Source organism: Hordeum vulgare, chromosome 3H (assembly GCF_904849725.1).
Source record: "Hordeum vulgare subsp. vulgare chromosome 3H, MorexV3_pseudomolecules_assembly, whole genome shotgun sequence".
In the NCBI taxonomy this organism is placed as follows: domain Eukaryota; kingdom Viridiplantae; phylum Streptophyta; class Magnoliopsida; order Poales; family Poaceae; genus Hordeum; species Hordeum vulgare.
In genome coordinates, this window is record NC_058520.1 from 13,694,559 (window position 1) to 13,708,808 (window position 14,250).

General features: G+C 43.5%; 1 protein-coding gene across 1 annotated transcript; it reads right to left on the reverse strand.

Moving 5' to 3' along the window:
- Window positions 1–1,266: 1,266 nt before the first annotated feature.
- Window positions 1,267–4,225, reverse strand: LOC123442548 (mediator of RNA polymerase II transcription subunit 22a-like). Its single transcript, XM_045118622.1, has 4 exons — window positions 3,880–4,225; window positions 3,740–3,805; window positions 2,577–2,811; window positions 1,267–1,658 (listed from the first exon to the last, which is right to left on the reverse strand). Exons 1-3 carry the CDS (start codon window positions 4,036–4,038, stop codon window positions 2,578–2,580), a joined length of 459 nt encoding a protein of 152 aa, XP_044974557.1. The 5' UTR covers window positions 4,039–4,225; the 3' UTR covers window positions 1,267–1,658; window position 2,577.
- Window positions 4,226–14,250: the final 10,025 nt, after the last annotated feature.

The following is a 14,250-nucleotide window of genomic DNA, read 5'->3' on the forward strand; positions in this document are numbered from 1 at the left end:
TTCTTTCTCCGTGCCTCCTGTAACGAGCATTTGACTGTTGTGTCACTCTATTCACGAGCTGATGCTGCATTCATCCTTTTTTACATCACCCAAGTACAGCAGTAATATATACAGGGATCCAACAGGTACACTGGCAAAAAGAGAGCGATGATGCGGCCAGCCAGCTACTGCTGCTGCTACGCCACACTCCCTACGGCTCCTGCTGACCCCATGGACTTGTGGCACGAGCTCCGGTCCAGTCAGGATGTCTTCTTCAGGACAATTTTTCTGTTTTGACCTATGGAGCAAAAAAAAAAAAAAAGCAGAATTGACCTCGTTTTTAGAAAAAATCCCAATCTAACCTCTTTTCCTGACGCCAACATCCCTGGTATCTGGTTTGCATGCTAGACGCCAAGGTCCCTGACGTCTCGTACGGGGTGACATGACCGGCTGACCCGCTAAGTTTTTGACGTGGCATGATATCAAACGCTAGAGACCCTGGCGTCTGGTACCAAACGCCGAGGGCCCTGGCGTGTGGATGATGTGGCACACATTATTAAAAAAAAAATGTGGCCTGCTACCAAACGTCAGGGTCCTTGGTGTCTGGTACCATGCCACGTCAGAAACTCAACAGGTCAGCCGGTCATGTAGGCCCATACCAGACGCCATGGTCCTTGACGTCTCCAGTGCAACCCAGACGCCAGGGACGTTGACGTCACATAAAGAGATTAGATTTGAAATTATTTTCAAACAAAAGTCAAAACTGTATTTTCTTTGTCCAAAAGGTTAAAACACGAAATTTTGCCTCTTCTTCACGACCAAGACTCGCCCAGCTCAGACCACAGCATGCAGCAACCAATGCCTTGCTCGTACTGCTACTAGCTATAGGTCAATAGGCCAGTGGCCAATGCACATGGAAAGAAAGCAAAAGCAGTAGAGGTGTATCAGGGGTAAAAAGAGGCCCAAGCAAAATGAAAAATATAATACAGGTACTACCGGTGTGGTACACACGCGACACGTACCACTTCTCCCTGGCCCACATCGAGGCCCAAGTACTACATACAGAGCTGGCCTGGAATTGACATTTGACGGGGCACGGGAGGCGGAACGGCTCAAATTGGAGTATGATTCTTGTCTTTTGGCAATCGTACGGTACCCAAAAGGGCTTTGATTAGCATAAAATGTCATCAGGGTCCCCCAAGGGCCCAAAGAGCAAGCTCTAAGAATGAATGAGAGTGTATCCGTTTTGTACTTGAAAAAAAAAATGCATACGAGAGAAACAGGCGATTTCCTACAGAAGAAATTCATTCAAGAACCATGAAGTATGGAGATGTAACAAGATACGAATATGAACTAAACTAAAAAGGGAAACAGCATAATCTTTTGGGGGCCTAGACTGACAGGTTTGGACAATCTTTCGGGGGGCCTAAACTGACAGGTTTGGGCTACAGATGGTACTCGCAGAAAATGGAGTAGCACGCGAGGTCGGAAAAAGAAGAACCGAGTAGAACTAGAAATTAGGACAAGAGGGAGGAACTACAACGCTATCTGAATGCCTAATACAACATTGTTGGAAATAACTAGATAATTTAAGGTGATTTTTTCACAAGTTACAACAGCCATGTCCTTGGGCAGCTCCTTCAGCACCACTCTGCTACCAGCTGGAAGCCAGAGAAATCCTGAAACCATGAAAAGCTAATGGTTGAGACACTTGTTGTGATATAATGTTTGTAGCCATTACTCATGAATCAAAATCAGCCCAAAGGAGCAAGTCAAAGAGTTAGGTTGTCGGGCTGCTACAGTTCCCATGATTTCAGCAGCCAAGTTTTGTTTCAAATTTTCCTAGAAATATACGCCCTCTTCCCAACTACAATTATTTAGGTACAGAGGGAGTATGTTTTAAATCCATCAAGGCACTTGCTATGCGCCATCAACCAAGTTCTTCAACTAAGCTGATAGCCGCAAACTCGTCAATGGGAAATTATACAAAAACATGAACTTCTATAAGTCCCCAGAAAAATGCATGGTTCATGAACTATTCATTATCTAAGTTATTTGCCTCCAAATTGCAAACAATAAATCGTCAACTGATATACAACCGTAGAGTACTTAATTACTTTTTAAGGGAAACAGGTGGGGAAAATGCCCTTACGAGATATTTGTTGATCATGATATTCAGGAGAAGCAGAATGCATCCCAGCAGAATATAAGATATGCAGGGCACATGGGCGTAAATAAATTTGATTATTGCTTGTGGACTACTATCAAGCAACGACAGCCATGTTTTAATACTAATAATCTTGGTTGCTTGGTTATGGTTCCTTCTACTGAAAAGTCTGACCATGTCGAGTCCTGAAGTCCTTGTTCTACTCGGTGGTATTTCCTTGGACTATGCATTGCATACGTTATTACTTATTACAGGTACAACTGGTACCCTCGTAAAGCTATTGTACCAAACATATATAACTGCTCCTTCCATAAGTTAACGCTGAAGGTAAATGCAACATGACAGCGTGAGTCATACCAGAAAGCAAGCTGATGCAGAGCTAAAAACACACACACACACACACACACAATCTAAGACAGGATATGTTCACCTCAATCATAGAGCGGAGTCCGCACAACGGACGAGTAGTAATGTGCCTCCAACTCCTTAAGGCTTGCTGCTGCTTCCTGCCCAATCCTCTCCAGCATTCTCTCTGTCTCCTCTGCCTGTTGACTGAGCACTTCAATCCTCCTATCAACATTCTCACTCAAAGAAGCAAGCCCAGAAAAGATAGCTGTCCTCTTAAGTTCCGACACTAGTTTCAACAGAGAGTCCGCTGAATGCACCTGGAAAACATAAAACAGCATTTGATAACCAAACAAGACGAATCAAGAAAAACGAATACTAGATTTGATGGTATTCTAGAATTAGCTCAAAACACAGTAGGTTGCAGTATAACATAGGAGTATATCGTATCAGCTGCTACTATAGTTTCTGTATCAACTTGTTACAATTGCAGCACTAATTAGGGCGCCAAAGCTAAGGTAGTCCTCGCTTCTTGTATCAACTTGTTACAATTGCAGCAGTAATTATGGTGCCGAAGCTAAGGTAGTCCTTGCTTCTAGTATCAACTTGTTACAATTGCAGCACCAATTATGGCGCCGAAGCTTCTTATATCCACTCATCATCTGCATCTTGGGAGACTGAGTTTAAAGTACATGACCATGAAATCAATCTACCAGGGGCTGGAGTGCTTCAGAGCTTATATTTATATTCCTGAAACCTTACCCTGCACATCTAGACTTATAGATCCTAAATAGGCTTTACCAAACTGATCCCTATTTTGATCATAGCATTACTGTATTTAGCATACACATTTTCACCCTAGTCACATCACATTCATTGCCATGCTGGTTGCTAAGTCTACATGATTACATGATACTCCTTGTGGTCTTGTATACAAAAATGGAGGGAGTAACTGATATCTCCTTGTGGGCTTTTGTGCTACAGCGCTATGGGATTTAATTCAGGGACAGCTTAGGCTAATACCACCACTCAATTGGGCGTTACTGTTTCGATCTTCACTGCCAGTTTCATAGCCTAGTTTGATCTCATAATCATCAACCTCACTGCGAGTTCTGTCAATTTATAGCTTGTAGTAGCGTGGTGCTGTTGATTTAAGGCACAACTCGTCTCCAATTTTGGTCACGACAATTTCGAACAGTGGGGAGAAACAAATCTCTGAGCAAATGGTGGGCAGTGAGGCGAACTTACCATGCGGGAGGCGCGCATGTCCATCTGGAATGCCTCCTGCGAGTTGCGCACGGGAGGGTCGTTGACCTGAGACGAGGAAAAAGCGCAGGGTTAGGGCTGGTTAGGCAGAAGGAGAGTGCCAAGAAGGAACAGGGGCGTACGCGGGCGATGTTGATGAGGGCGGAGAAGTTGTCGACGAGGCTGCCGACGTCGGCGTCGGCCTTCTGGAGGAGCGCTCGTTGCTTCTGCGCCGCGGCGGCCGCGGCCGCCGCCGTCGGGCCCGCCATGGCGCCGCCAGCGCTGCCGCCTGGCTTGCTCATCGCGGGTCACCCGGCGAGCGGTGGGCGGCGGGCGCCGGCTGGCAGGAGGTCGGTGGGCGGGGTGGCGCCGGGCGGGCGGGGTGTGCAGGGGGCGACGGCTTCCGGCGAGGCCGGAGAGATCGAGAGCGGCAGAGACCCCAGAATCGGCGCCGGGACGGGAGTTAGTAGCTCGGTGCGAGATCTCTCTCTTTTTTTTTTTTTTAGAAACTCGGTGCGAGACCTCATGCGGCGTCAAAGAGAAGAGGCCACGCTGAAGCGAGGCGTAAAATTGGCAGGCCCACTCAGATCTGGGCAAACGGGCCGGCCCGGCCCGGCACGGAACGGCCTAAACGTGCCTGGCCCGGCATGGCCCGCCGAGACACGTTTAGTAATCGGGCCGTGCCGTGCCAGCCTGTGGGCTGCGCTTCCAAGCCCAGGCACGACCCAGTTACTAAATAGGCCGGCCTGTTGGTCCGATTAGCACGTTGAGTTGTATAATTTTAGCCTTATGGGCTTATTTTTAGGTCTATTGGGTCATATATTATAATACATACATTAAAAATATCTAAAAATATGTAAAAAAATAAACGGGTCGTGCCGTGCCGGCCCACGTGCCCAACCTCCAGGCCCAGGCACGGCCCGAGGCGTGTCGCGTGCCTGGTACGACCCGTTTAAATCGTGTCGGGCCGGGTGTCGTGTCTAGCCCGCGGGTTGTCGGGCCGGTCCGACTAGCACAGCCTGTTTGGCCAGGTATGGGCCCGCTTTGATGAGATCACTACAGTTGGTTTTTGTGTTGCTAAAAAAAGGAGTTGGTTTTTGTTTTTCTGTGCGGTTTTATCGTCTTTTTTTCTTCTGAAAAACGTTTATTGTTTCTTGTTTTTTGTAGGAGCTACATAATTAATAAACACTAGTCGTCAACCCGTGCATTCGCACGGCCTAGTTTATATAAAACATAAATATATTTTGGTAATACTATATATCATTGTGGACTACATGCAATTTTCTAATATATTTTAGTAGCACTGTAATTGGTTACCGGCTCCTCAGACTTTTCAAAATGTTAAATTTCCAATCACTTCTAATTTGTTACAGTAAGTTTCTAGTTGAAAACAGAAATATTGATCTTCCATGGTAATGACGATTTCCTTTAGCTCGTTGAGACTTCATTAATTCACATGCCATTTTGACTTGTACGTTGAGGTGCATTGGCAAAGGATACATGTCTATTGTCTCGAGTTTAAGTCTCCTCATGTGCCTATAAATATGTAACTTTCACCATAATCCAATATAAACAATAGAAAACTGAATTATTATTTCAGCATGGAATTTGTCAGACTCTAAAAAACTATGTATATGTATAACCAAATTTCCTATAATTTAACCATTCTATATTTGCATACGATGATATGTTCAGGTTGTCGTATGCAGAAACATATTTTGTATGGCAAAAAGGAATCTGAGTTATATATAAATGGAGACATGTCAAGAAAAATGATATAATACTTTCATACACATAATCGTATAATCACATATGGTCTCTAAAATCGGTCCTTTTAGGACTTGCTTTTCTGATCCGGCAAGTGCACATCCTTTCTTGAGATATTCTTAAAAGAAGATAGAAGACTTATTTTTGCACCACAATGATACATTGTCGTGTTTACAAAAATTAAAGAAGCCTTGAAGTTGCAGTACATGATGATATCCTTGATCACATGGACTGATGTACATATAAAAACTTAGATTACAACATATTTCCCAACTGGATGTATGATTCAAATGTATATAATAGCAAAAACATGATTGGCATTCGACTTGACAGCTCCCCCATCCATTCTTCTACATCTATTTAGACTTTTATAGTGAGATCCAATTAGGTCATATAAGGCTTAAAGGTTTAAATGACCCCCCACAGTTTGTTTCTTCCTCGCAAGTAAATCAATTGATTGTATGCATTTCTCGGCAAGAGCAAGCAAGCCTTGTCATGCTACGTTTCTTCCTGCCAAGTAAATTAAGATATTTTACCAATTTCTCCTTGGCAACAAATGGAGTTCTTCCTTGTAGTGGAAACGTGGTTTACAATCTGTAAATAGAGTAATCATCAGTTACTAAATATTACTCTAATTTGGACTTCGTAATAGGCAAAGTGCTTTGCAATTCCAAAAACGAAATCATGAATGAATCAAATACAGAACACAATTACTGAATTCTAACTGATGAAATTTTGCCTAAAAAGAAGAATTCTTACGGATGGCCATCAGCTATACTACTTAAAATGTTTGACAACCCTCCATTGTTTGAAGGAACCGGACACAAAAAACCATTAAAGTCGTGCCTGGATAATTTAACCTGCAAGCGAAATCATGAATGAATCAAATACAGAACGCAATTACTGAATTCTAACTCATGAAATTTTGCTTAAAAAGAAGAAGAATTCTTACGGATGAAGCCACCATCTAAACATGTCGCTGGCATGAAAACAAAAGAAGTGATTTGGAAATCAAATTACCAGCAAAAATAACAGCTGGTTATATCGAAGCCAAAGAAGTACTTCAACTCAAATTGCGAGGAAAAACCACTGCCAGATCTGCGTAAACCACTTGATGCCACCAATAAAGTACCTCTGGTTCTTTTCAGTTTAACGTACAATATCTCTTAATGTTGTACAAAAGGGAAAGGAGTGCCTAATGACCGGTAGCGCTAGAGTGGAGATAGAGCTTAGATAACCCTACCTGGTGCGCTGGATGAGAGAAGAAACGGTGACTGCTGAAGCGCATTACATGGATACATGCACCTGTCGAGAGGAAACCGATGCCTTAATCTACGTCGAGGAAAAGAACGCCCATCATGTTGGCTTGCGGCGAGCGAGGCAAGATGAAGGATGGTGGCAATGGATGGATGAAGGCGAGAGGACGGCGGCGGCAATTTCGGTCAATGGGAGCCCGCTGGTGAGAGGGGCTGCTCATGAGATTATTCACGTGATATTGAGGGACAGGAGATGTACGCTAATGTAGCAGCCCAGGATCTTGAAATTTAGATAGGATGGAGCAATCGTAGTGATGAAGGACCTAATTTTTAGGAAATATATATTTTCATGGACTCCATAACAACGTGCTTTGTGTACGTGTAGGTTGGGTCAGGATTGCTCCTTGTACGTGTAGCTTGGATCAACCAAGTAAAACACAATTAATTGAAAGTGTTTTTTTTGGCTCAATCGTGATGTTTTTTTCCTCTGAATTGAGGACATGGATGTTTGGATCCTATTAGTTTGGGGTTCTATATTTGTAACCGATATAGAATTCTTTGAAGTGTTTTTTATTTTTTTTGCCTCCATTATTGTTGAGAAAATAATTGGCTAAGGATTAGATGGGTAATCTACACCGTTAAAACTTGATCCCACCAGATTAACGGCCCATAAAATCTAATTAACATAAGAATTTCTCGAGAGTCTAAATAATTGGCTGAGGATTAGATGGGTAATCTACACCGTTAAAACTTGGTCTCACCAGATTAACGGCCCGTCAAATCTAATTAACGTAAGAATTTCTAGAGAGTCTAGAATTAGTATAGGTATAGACTAGTAAAAATGTCCATGCGTTGCAACGGAAGAAAATATACTAAAAGAACACAACATGCAAGGCACGAAAATCAGGCTTGAAGATACATATACTCTTATGGCGAACGTGTACTAAATCCTCATGCACACCAGACAACATTATCTTCTACTCTATAGCCGTTATCCCAGCTCACAAATTACACAGTTTACTTGAGCTTAGTACAATTTCATTGAAATCTCTGTATTTTTTTCTAGTCATTGATAAATAATATGGTCAATGACAGGAAAAATGCCTCTGTGGTAATAGATCATCCGTCTCTTTCTTTTGTTCTGACGCAGATGGTAGAACATATATAGTTATCTGGAAAGGATGGAGGGTAGGGCAGAAGGTAACTGAGAAGAAATATGTCACAAGTTTAAGAGTAAACAACAAATGGTTGACAAGGCAGTTTGATGAATACACTTCTAGGTGCAATTTAACAGCAAAATTTGAGAAACATTTTACTGTTGTTCTTGGGACTAAGGAGTGGTCAGGAAATCTCATGTGCAATAGAAACTTAGGGTTCCGAGTACAATACAGCAGCAGAACTTCATAAACATTTTACTCCTGTTCTTTGGACTAAAAAGTGGTCAGGAAATCTCATGTGCCCCCATCTTCCTTTTGTGTGACGGCTGCCATTATGTACCTAGGTAAGTAATACAAAATATGTTTTTCTTTCTAAAGTAAGAATGTTTTGCTAGAAAAAAGCATACTACCTCCATTGCAACTTGCAAAGACACATGAGGATATGATCAATTCGTTTCAACTCCTTCAAGTGAGTTGTTTCCTCATGTGACTTTGATTCAGGAGTTGTCCCATCAGACTATGTTCCCTGTGTAAACAACACAAACAAATATTCCACTCACGCTAGTACTTTTGTTTGCAAATTGCAGTAAATAAAAAAATGCAAAAATAAACAGAAGCAACAGAAATTGTGAAGTACTCCCTCCATTTCTAAATATAAGTCTTTTAAGATATTACACTATGGACTACATACGAACCAAAATGAGTGAATCTACACTCTATAGTATATCTATATACATCCGTATGTAGTCCGTAGTGCAATCTCTTAAAAGACTTATATTTAGGAACGGAGGAAGTACAACAGTAGGAAGCCACCATTTTCCTGCAAGTGATCTTGCATAACCAATGCCAACTATCATTATTACAGATTATTAGAATGTCGAGGTAAGGAGTAGTTTAACCACCAAATTGTACTACAGTAGTAAGTTCTATTTTGTTTCAAACAGTGTGTCAGTTCACATGGGCTCAAGCTTATATGTGGTAACTCCCAATCAATAAACAAAACAAATACCTTTGAACAGTTAAGTAAGCACATAGATTCCAATATCATAGAAAGAGAAGTAAGTATAAAAAAACTTGTGAGCAAAAAAAACCTGAAACTATATTCAAATTCATGCTTGAATCTTTAGTCGCAGAATATCGTAAAATTGCGTACATATAACTTTGTACCTGCACACCCATAATTTTGCAAAAATTGACCTACACATACATCTCAAATCTTCTTTCCAATCCTAATAAACAACTGCCACACACTAATCAATGTTCAAAGTGGCTGGCAGACCATGTTATAGAAACCAGATCTACCACAATTCTGGAAATCCTGTTGGGTAGCAGGATTTCTAACATTAGTAGGTTTCCTATAATATGATTCCCATTTAATCAAGGCTAGAATCTGAAGCTTGACTGAAGAACATCACAGAAATGAACTTGACTAAGTAAATACTCCAAGATCAACAACTCGTTTGCTGGTAAGTACCAAGATTTTGATACTAACAAAATCAAAACCCCAAGCCTAGTGATACTAACAGCAGGGTAAGAAATCTTCAGGGAGAAAGGTAACTTGGATACTTGAAATGTCGTGGCGGGATGTTCCTCGTTCCCATGCTCCAGCATCACCAGATCCATGCTACCCCGTATAAAATGCCGATGCTCGCTGTCCCGCCTCCCAGATAACGTCCAATAAAGTAACTCAATTTCCAAAAGTTCTTTCTCATACATGAGTATCAAAGGTCTCATGAATGAAGTTGTTGATAATGATAACGATGTACTACGCAACCGTAACTGCTTCAGTAAACAGTAACTTTGAACATACTTCAGTTTCGTAAAAGGAAAATAACATTATCTCTTGCTGTACAGAATGGAATATATAGTGCTAGTCTACATTTGAGCACACCCTAGTGTTGCGTTGCTTTCATAGACTCCACGAGATGATGATGGCCAGTTGTTGAAGCCCTTTTTAACCCGCTCAGGAAAAGAAAAATCCTTGCTAAAACACACGAGGCAAGCACCATTAAAAAGGAAACAAATCGGGCCAAGGATACCCATGGATGCCGGTATTCCGGCAAGCTCATGATCCAGGTTCAGAGCCAGCACTCGTTCCCGGACAGCTGACAGGGGCCACATCTGTGGCTCCCATTCCCTTACTACTGACCGCTGCCAACTTCACCCAGGAACCAGAAATGAACATGCTAACAATGGACCATCCAGTCCGGTCCAAAACTACCAAACATTGCAGATGCACAACTACCAAAAAAGTGTCTATTATAAAGGAGATGCGGTGTCGGCTTTGATTGTGATGCTTCAGTCACTCCAACACACAAAAATGGTGTAGATGTCGTCTCCAATGGCAAGGTCTTTTCTTCTCACTTCTGATCTTCTCACTCCTTCTATTATGACTCAGGGGAGCAAACTCACCAGGAGCTGGTGGTGTCAAAAATTCAGCAGATCAGCCACACCCCCGAAATCTCATCAGACTACAACATCAACCATCTAATTATCAATCAATCAATCAATCACCTGGAAGGGGCCTGCGTGGCACGCACGGTGGTCACAGCCGGCCACCGCACAGAGCACTGCTGCCGCATAGATGCTGCCGACATGGCCAGGCTGGTCCACCTCCCTCCGGCAGCCCGTCATGGGGTTCCGAACGACAAGGGAATCGGGGTCAAAACAGTCATTGCCTCATCGGCGAGGAGAACGCGGCCATGGTGGCAGTCCCACACAGCGTAGCGGAAGTTCTCCCAGTCGTCGTCGGGAATGCGCGCATGGAATTTCGTGGTGGGGAAGAAGTACGGGTGGTTATCTTCGGAGATGGAGCGCCAAGAACAATGGAAGCCGAGCTTGGGGGGAGCTCCATGAAAGTCGCGGTAGCGAGCATGGAAGCGAGGGTCGGAGAGGAGGGCGAGCCAGACCTTGCTGACGAGGGAGGCGCAAAGGAGGTGCTCGGGCTCGTCCGGCGAGAGGCGGAAGAAGACCTCCTCGAGGAGCTCGTCTGGCAGCGGCGGCGGCATGGTGGGTGGATGCGGGCAAAGTTTCGCGGTGGGGGCGAGCCAGACCTTGCTGACAAGGGAGGCGCAAAGGAGGTGCTCGGGCTCGTCCGACGGGAGGCGGAAGAAGACCTCCTCGAGGAGCTCGTCCGGCAGCGGCGGCGGCATGATGGGTGGATGCGGCCAGGGTTTCGCGGGGACGGAGCAGGTACATGGGGATGGGGAGGTAAATGGACTGGGGGTTGAATTCCAAAAACTACAGGGGTGTTTCTATAAAAACGAAACGTTTTTTCTGTTTGTATCACTTAAAAACGTACCGCGGGTTGAATACCGTAAAATCGAAGGGTTTTTTTGCAAAAATGCCGCGACGGACGACAGAAGCGCTGCGCGCTTTATTATTAGGGGGATATTATCTCCTACCATATTATTTTTCTTTTGGACCTCAATATCTGGGATACAGCCGTGATACGTCTCCGTCGTATCTACTTTTCCGAACTCTTTTGCCCTTGTTTTGGACTCTAATTTGCATGATTTGAATGGAACTAACCCGGACTAACGCTGTTTTCAGGAGAATTGTCATGGTGTTGTTTTTGCGGAGAAATAAAAGTTCTTGGAATGACCTGAAAATTTACGGAGAATTTTTCTAGAATATATAAAAAATACTGGCGCAAGAATCAGTGCAGGGAGTGGAGCTGTGAGCCCACAAGCCTGCCAGGAGCGGCCCCTTGGCCGCGCCTGGCAGGATTGTGGGGCCCACAACGCTCCACCGCCTCCAATCTCAGCTCTATTTAGTCCGTTTCATCCGGAAAAAAATCAAGGAGAAGAGTTCATCGCGTTTTACGATACGGAGGCGCCGCCACCCCCTGTTCTTCATCTCGAGGGCAGATCTGGAGTCCGTTCTGGGCTCCGGAGAGGGGAGATCATCGCCATCGTCATCACCAACCTTCCTTCATCGCCAATTCCATGATGCTCTTCACCGTTCGTGAGTAATCTCATCGTAGGCTTGCTGGACGGTGATGGGTTGGATGAGATCTATCATGTAATCGAGTTAGTTTTGACGGGGATTGATCCCTAGTATCCACTATGTTCTGAGATTGATGTTGCTACTACTTTGCCATGCTTAATGCTTGTCACTAGGGCCCGAGTGCCATGATTTTAGATCTGAACCTATTATGTTGTCGCCAATATATGTGTGTTTTAGATCCTATCTTGCAAGTTGTAGTCACCTACTATGTGTTATGACCCGGCAACCCCGGAGTGACAATAGGCGGAACCACTCCCGGAGATGACCATAGTATGAGGAGTTCATGTATTCACCAAGTCACTAGTGGGGACAGGGCCTTTAGCCCCGGCCCGTAAGGGGCTTTAGTCCCGGTTCACCAACCGGGACTAAAGGGGCGGGACTAAAGGCCTAACCTTTAGTCCCGGCCCTGTTACAATCCGGGACTAAAGGGGCTCCACGTGGGCGCCTCGTAGCGCCCCAGGGGCAGGACCTTTAGTCCCGGTTCGTTACACGGACCGGGACTAAAGATTTTCAGATTTTGCTGGTTTTTGGGTTTTTTTTGAATGAAATTATTTTTGGGTTTTAGGGTTTAGGTGTTCGGGAGATTAACGTGATGCCTCGTTTGGTGTTCGGGAATTAGTTTTCATATAATTTAAATAGAAATAATTATGCATATATATATAAGATTAACTTATCTTACAAGCGAGCATATATATACAATTATATGGAGATGTGAATTATCAGAACTAGAGCCCGTCTATTTGATTACATGGACGAACATCAGTAATGGCCCCTAGCTACACTAAATCGTCCTTTGTCATCTATAGCTTCCGTCCTCAGAAATCCCGCAAGGTCCTCTGCAACAGCAATCGCGCGTTGCTCTGGTAGGACCTTCGTCGTCATGGCTGTGTGCTATATAAGAAGAGGAGATGAATATGAATAGCAATCATGATAACAAAGAATGACGGGTAAAAATAGAGGTGTGAATGTTCATTGCTTACGTTGAATCTGTGATCCTTGTGCTCAGAGGTAAACGTGCGAATGGTCTCGCAAACATAGTATCCGCATAGATGCGTTCCCCGTGGCTGCTGGTCGCACTTTACGAGAATAGAATATATATAATAAAAATAATAATCTAGCATCATAAATGTATTGAAAATAGAAGTATATCATACTACTACTTACCTGAGCCGCTCTAAAGGTCAGCTTCTCAGGAAAGTTACCGGGAGTCACGCACTTGAACCTCTTCCAAACCCTGCCCCACAAGGATAATGATTTGCTAAGTTTTTCATTAATTGATATATCATAAAATCATCGAAAGAGACCGATAGAGCGCAAGAATGATTGAAATTACCCTTGGAGCATGTCCTGCAGGCTTTGGAACTGTTCCAAGGGTCTCGATAATGGGTCGAAGGCATCAACTCTTCCCTTATCAATTTGAATGTCCAACAGAATCCAATGAAAGCTGCACATGTATATATATATATATGTGTGTGTGTCAGTAACTTATCAATTACACTTATAAGTGAATGGACACAACAGAGTAAAGACCCTCACCTGAAGTTGTATGGAAACAGTATGTGGTCACAGAAATTTCGATCTGTTAGAAACCTTAGAAGGTTTTCCTCCGTCTCCTTGGGATAATCAGTTAGCGTCGCTATATGTATTTTATCTGGGTCAATAAACCCAATATTTAGGATGTTCTTACTTTTACAATCCAGAATCTTCATTCTGCATAATAGAGTACAAGTTATATATAGACAATGAATTGAAATAACTAAACAAGTTATATGTAGACAACGAATTGAAAAACTTACAGAGAATAGCAACTCATAAGCGATTTGTCGAGGGCGTCGCCATTGTACATCTGGAAGAGTTCATCAAAGTCGATATGGATTTCTTCGGGGCGGCTGTAGTACTCCCGTGGGACACTCAGCACGATCATCGTTCTCCCATTCTTTGATTCACTTAAGTACCATTGATGCAAGTAACACATATTTGTTGTGAGATCATCTTTGCTGACCAAAGGCTCACCCATGACAAACTGTGGCTTAGGGGCTACCACAGCCTTGGGTATCCTGTCGTCTTGGGAAGCCAACAAATCTTCAACCGAGACACCACATTCAGCCGCCAACTCCTTTGCTATTTCTGTTTGGCCTGTTGTCCAAGCTGAGGAACGTCTAATTTTTTCTTGCTTGTAGTTGAACTTGATTTGCTCCCACTTTCACTTGCACGTGATCTGCTCTTTTTCAATTCCTTCTGCAATGTGCGTGTATAGTCATCAGGCTTATGGTGTAAGTCATACTGTGATGGAAGGGTCGTGAAGTATGACGTACCTTTGGGAGGG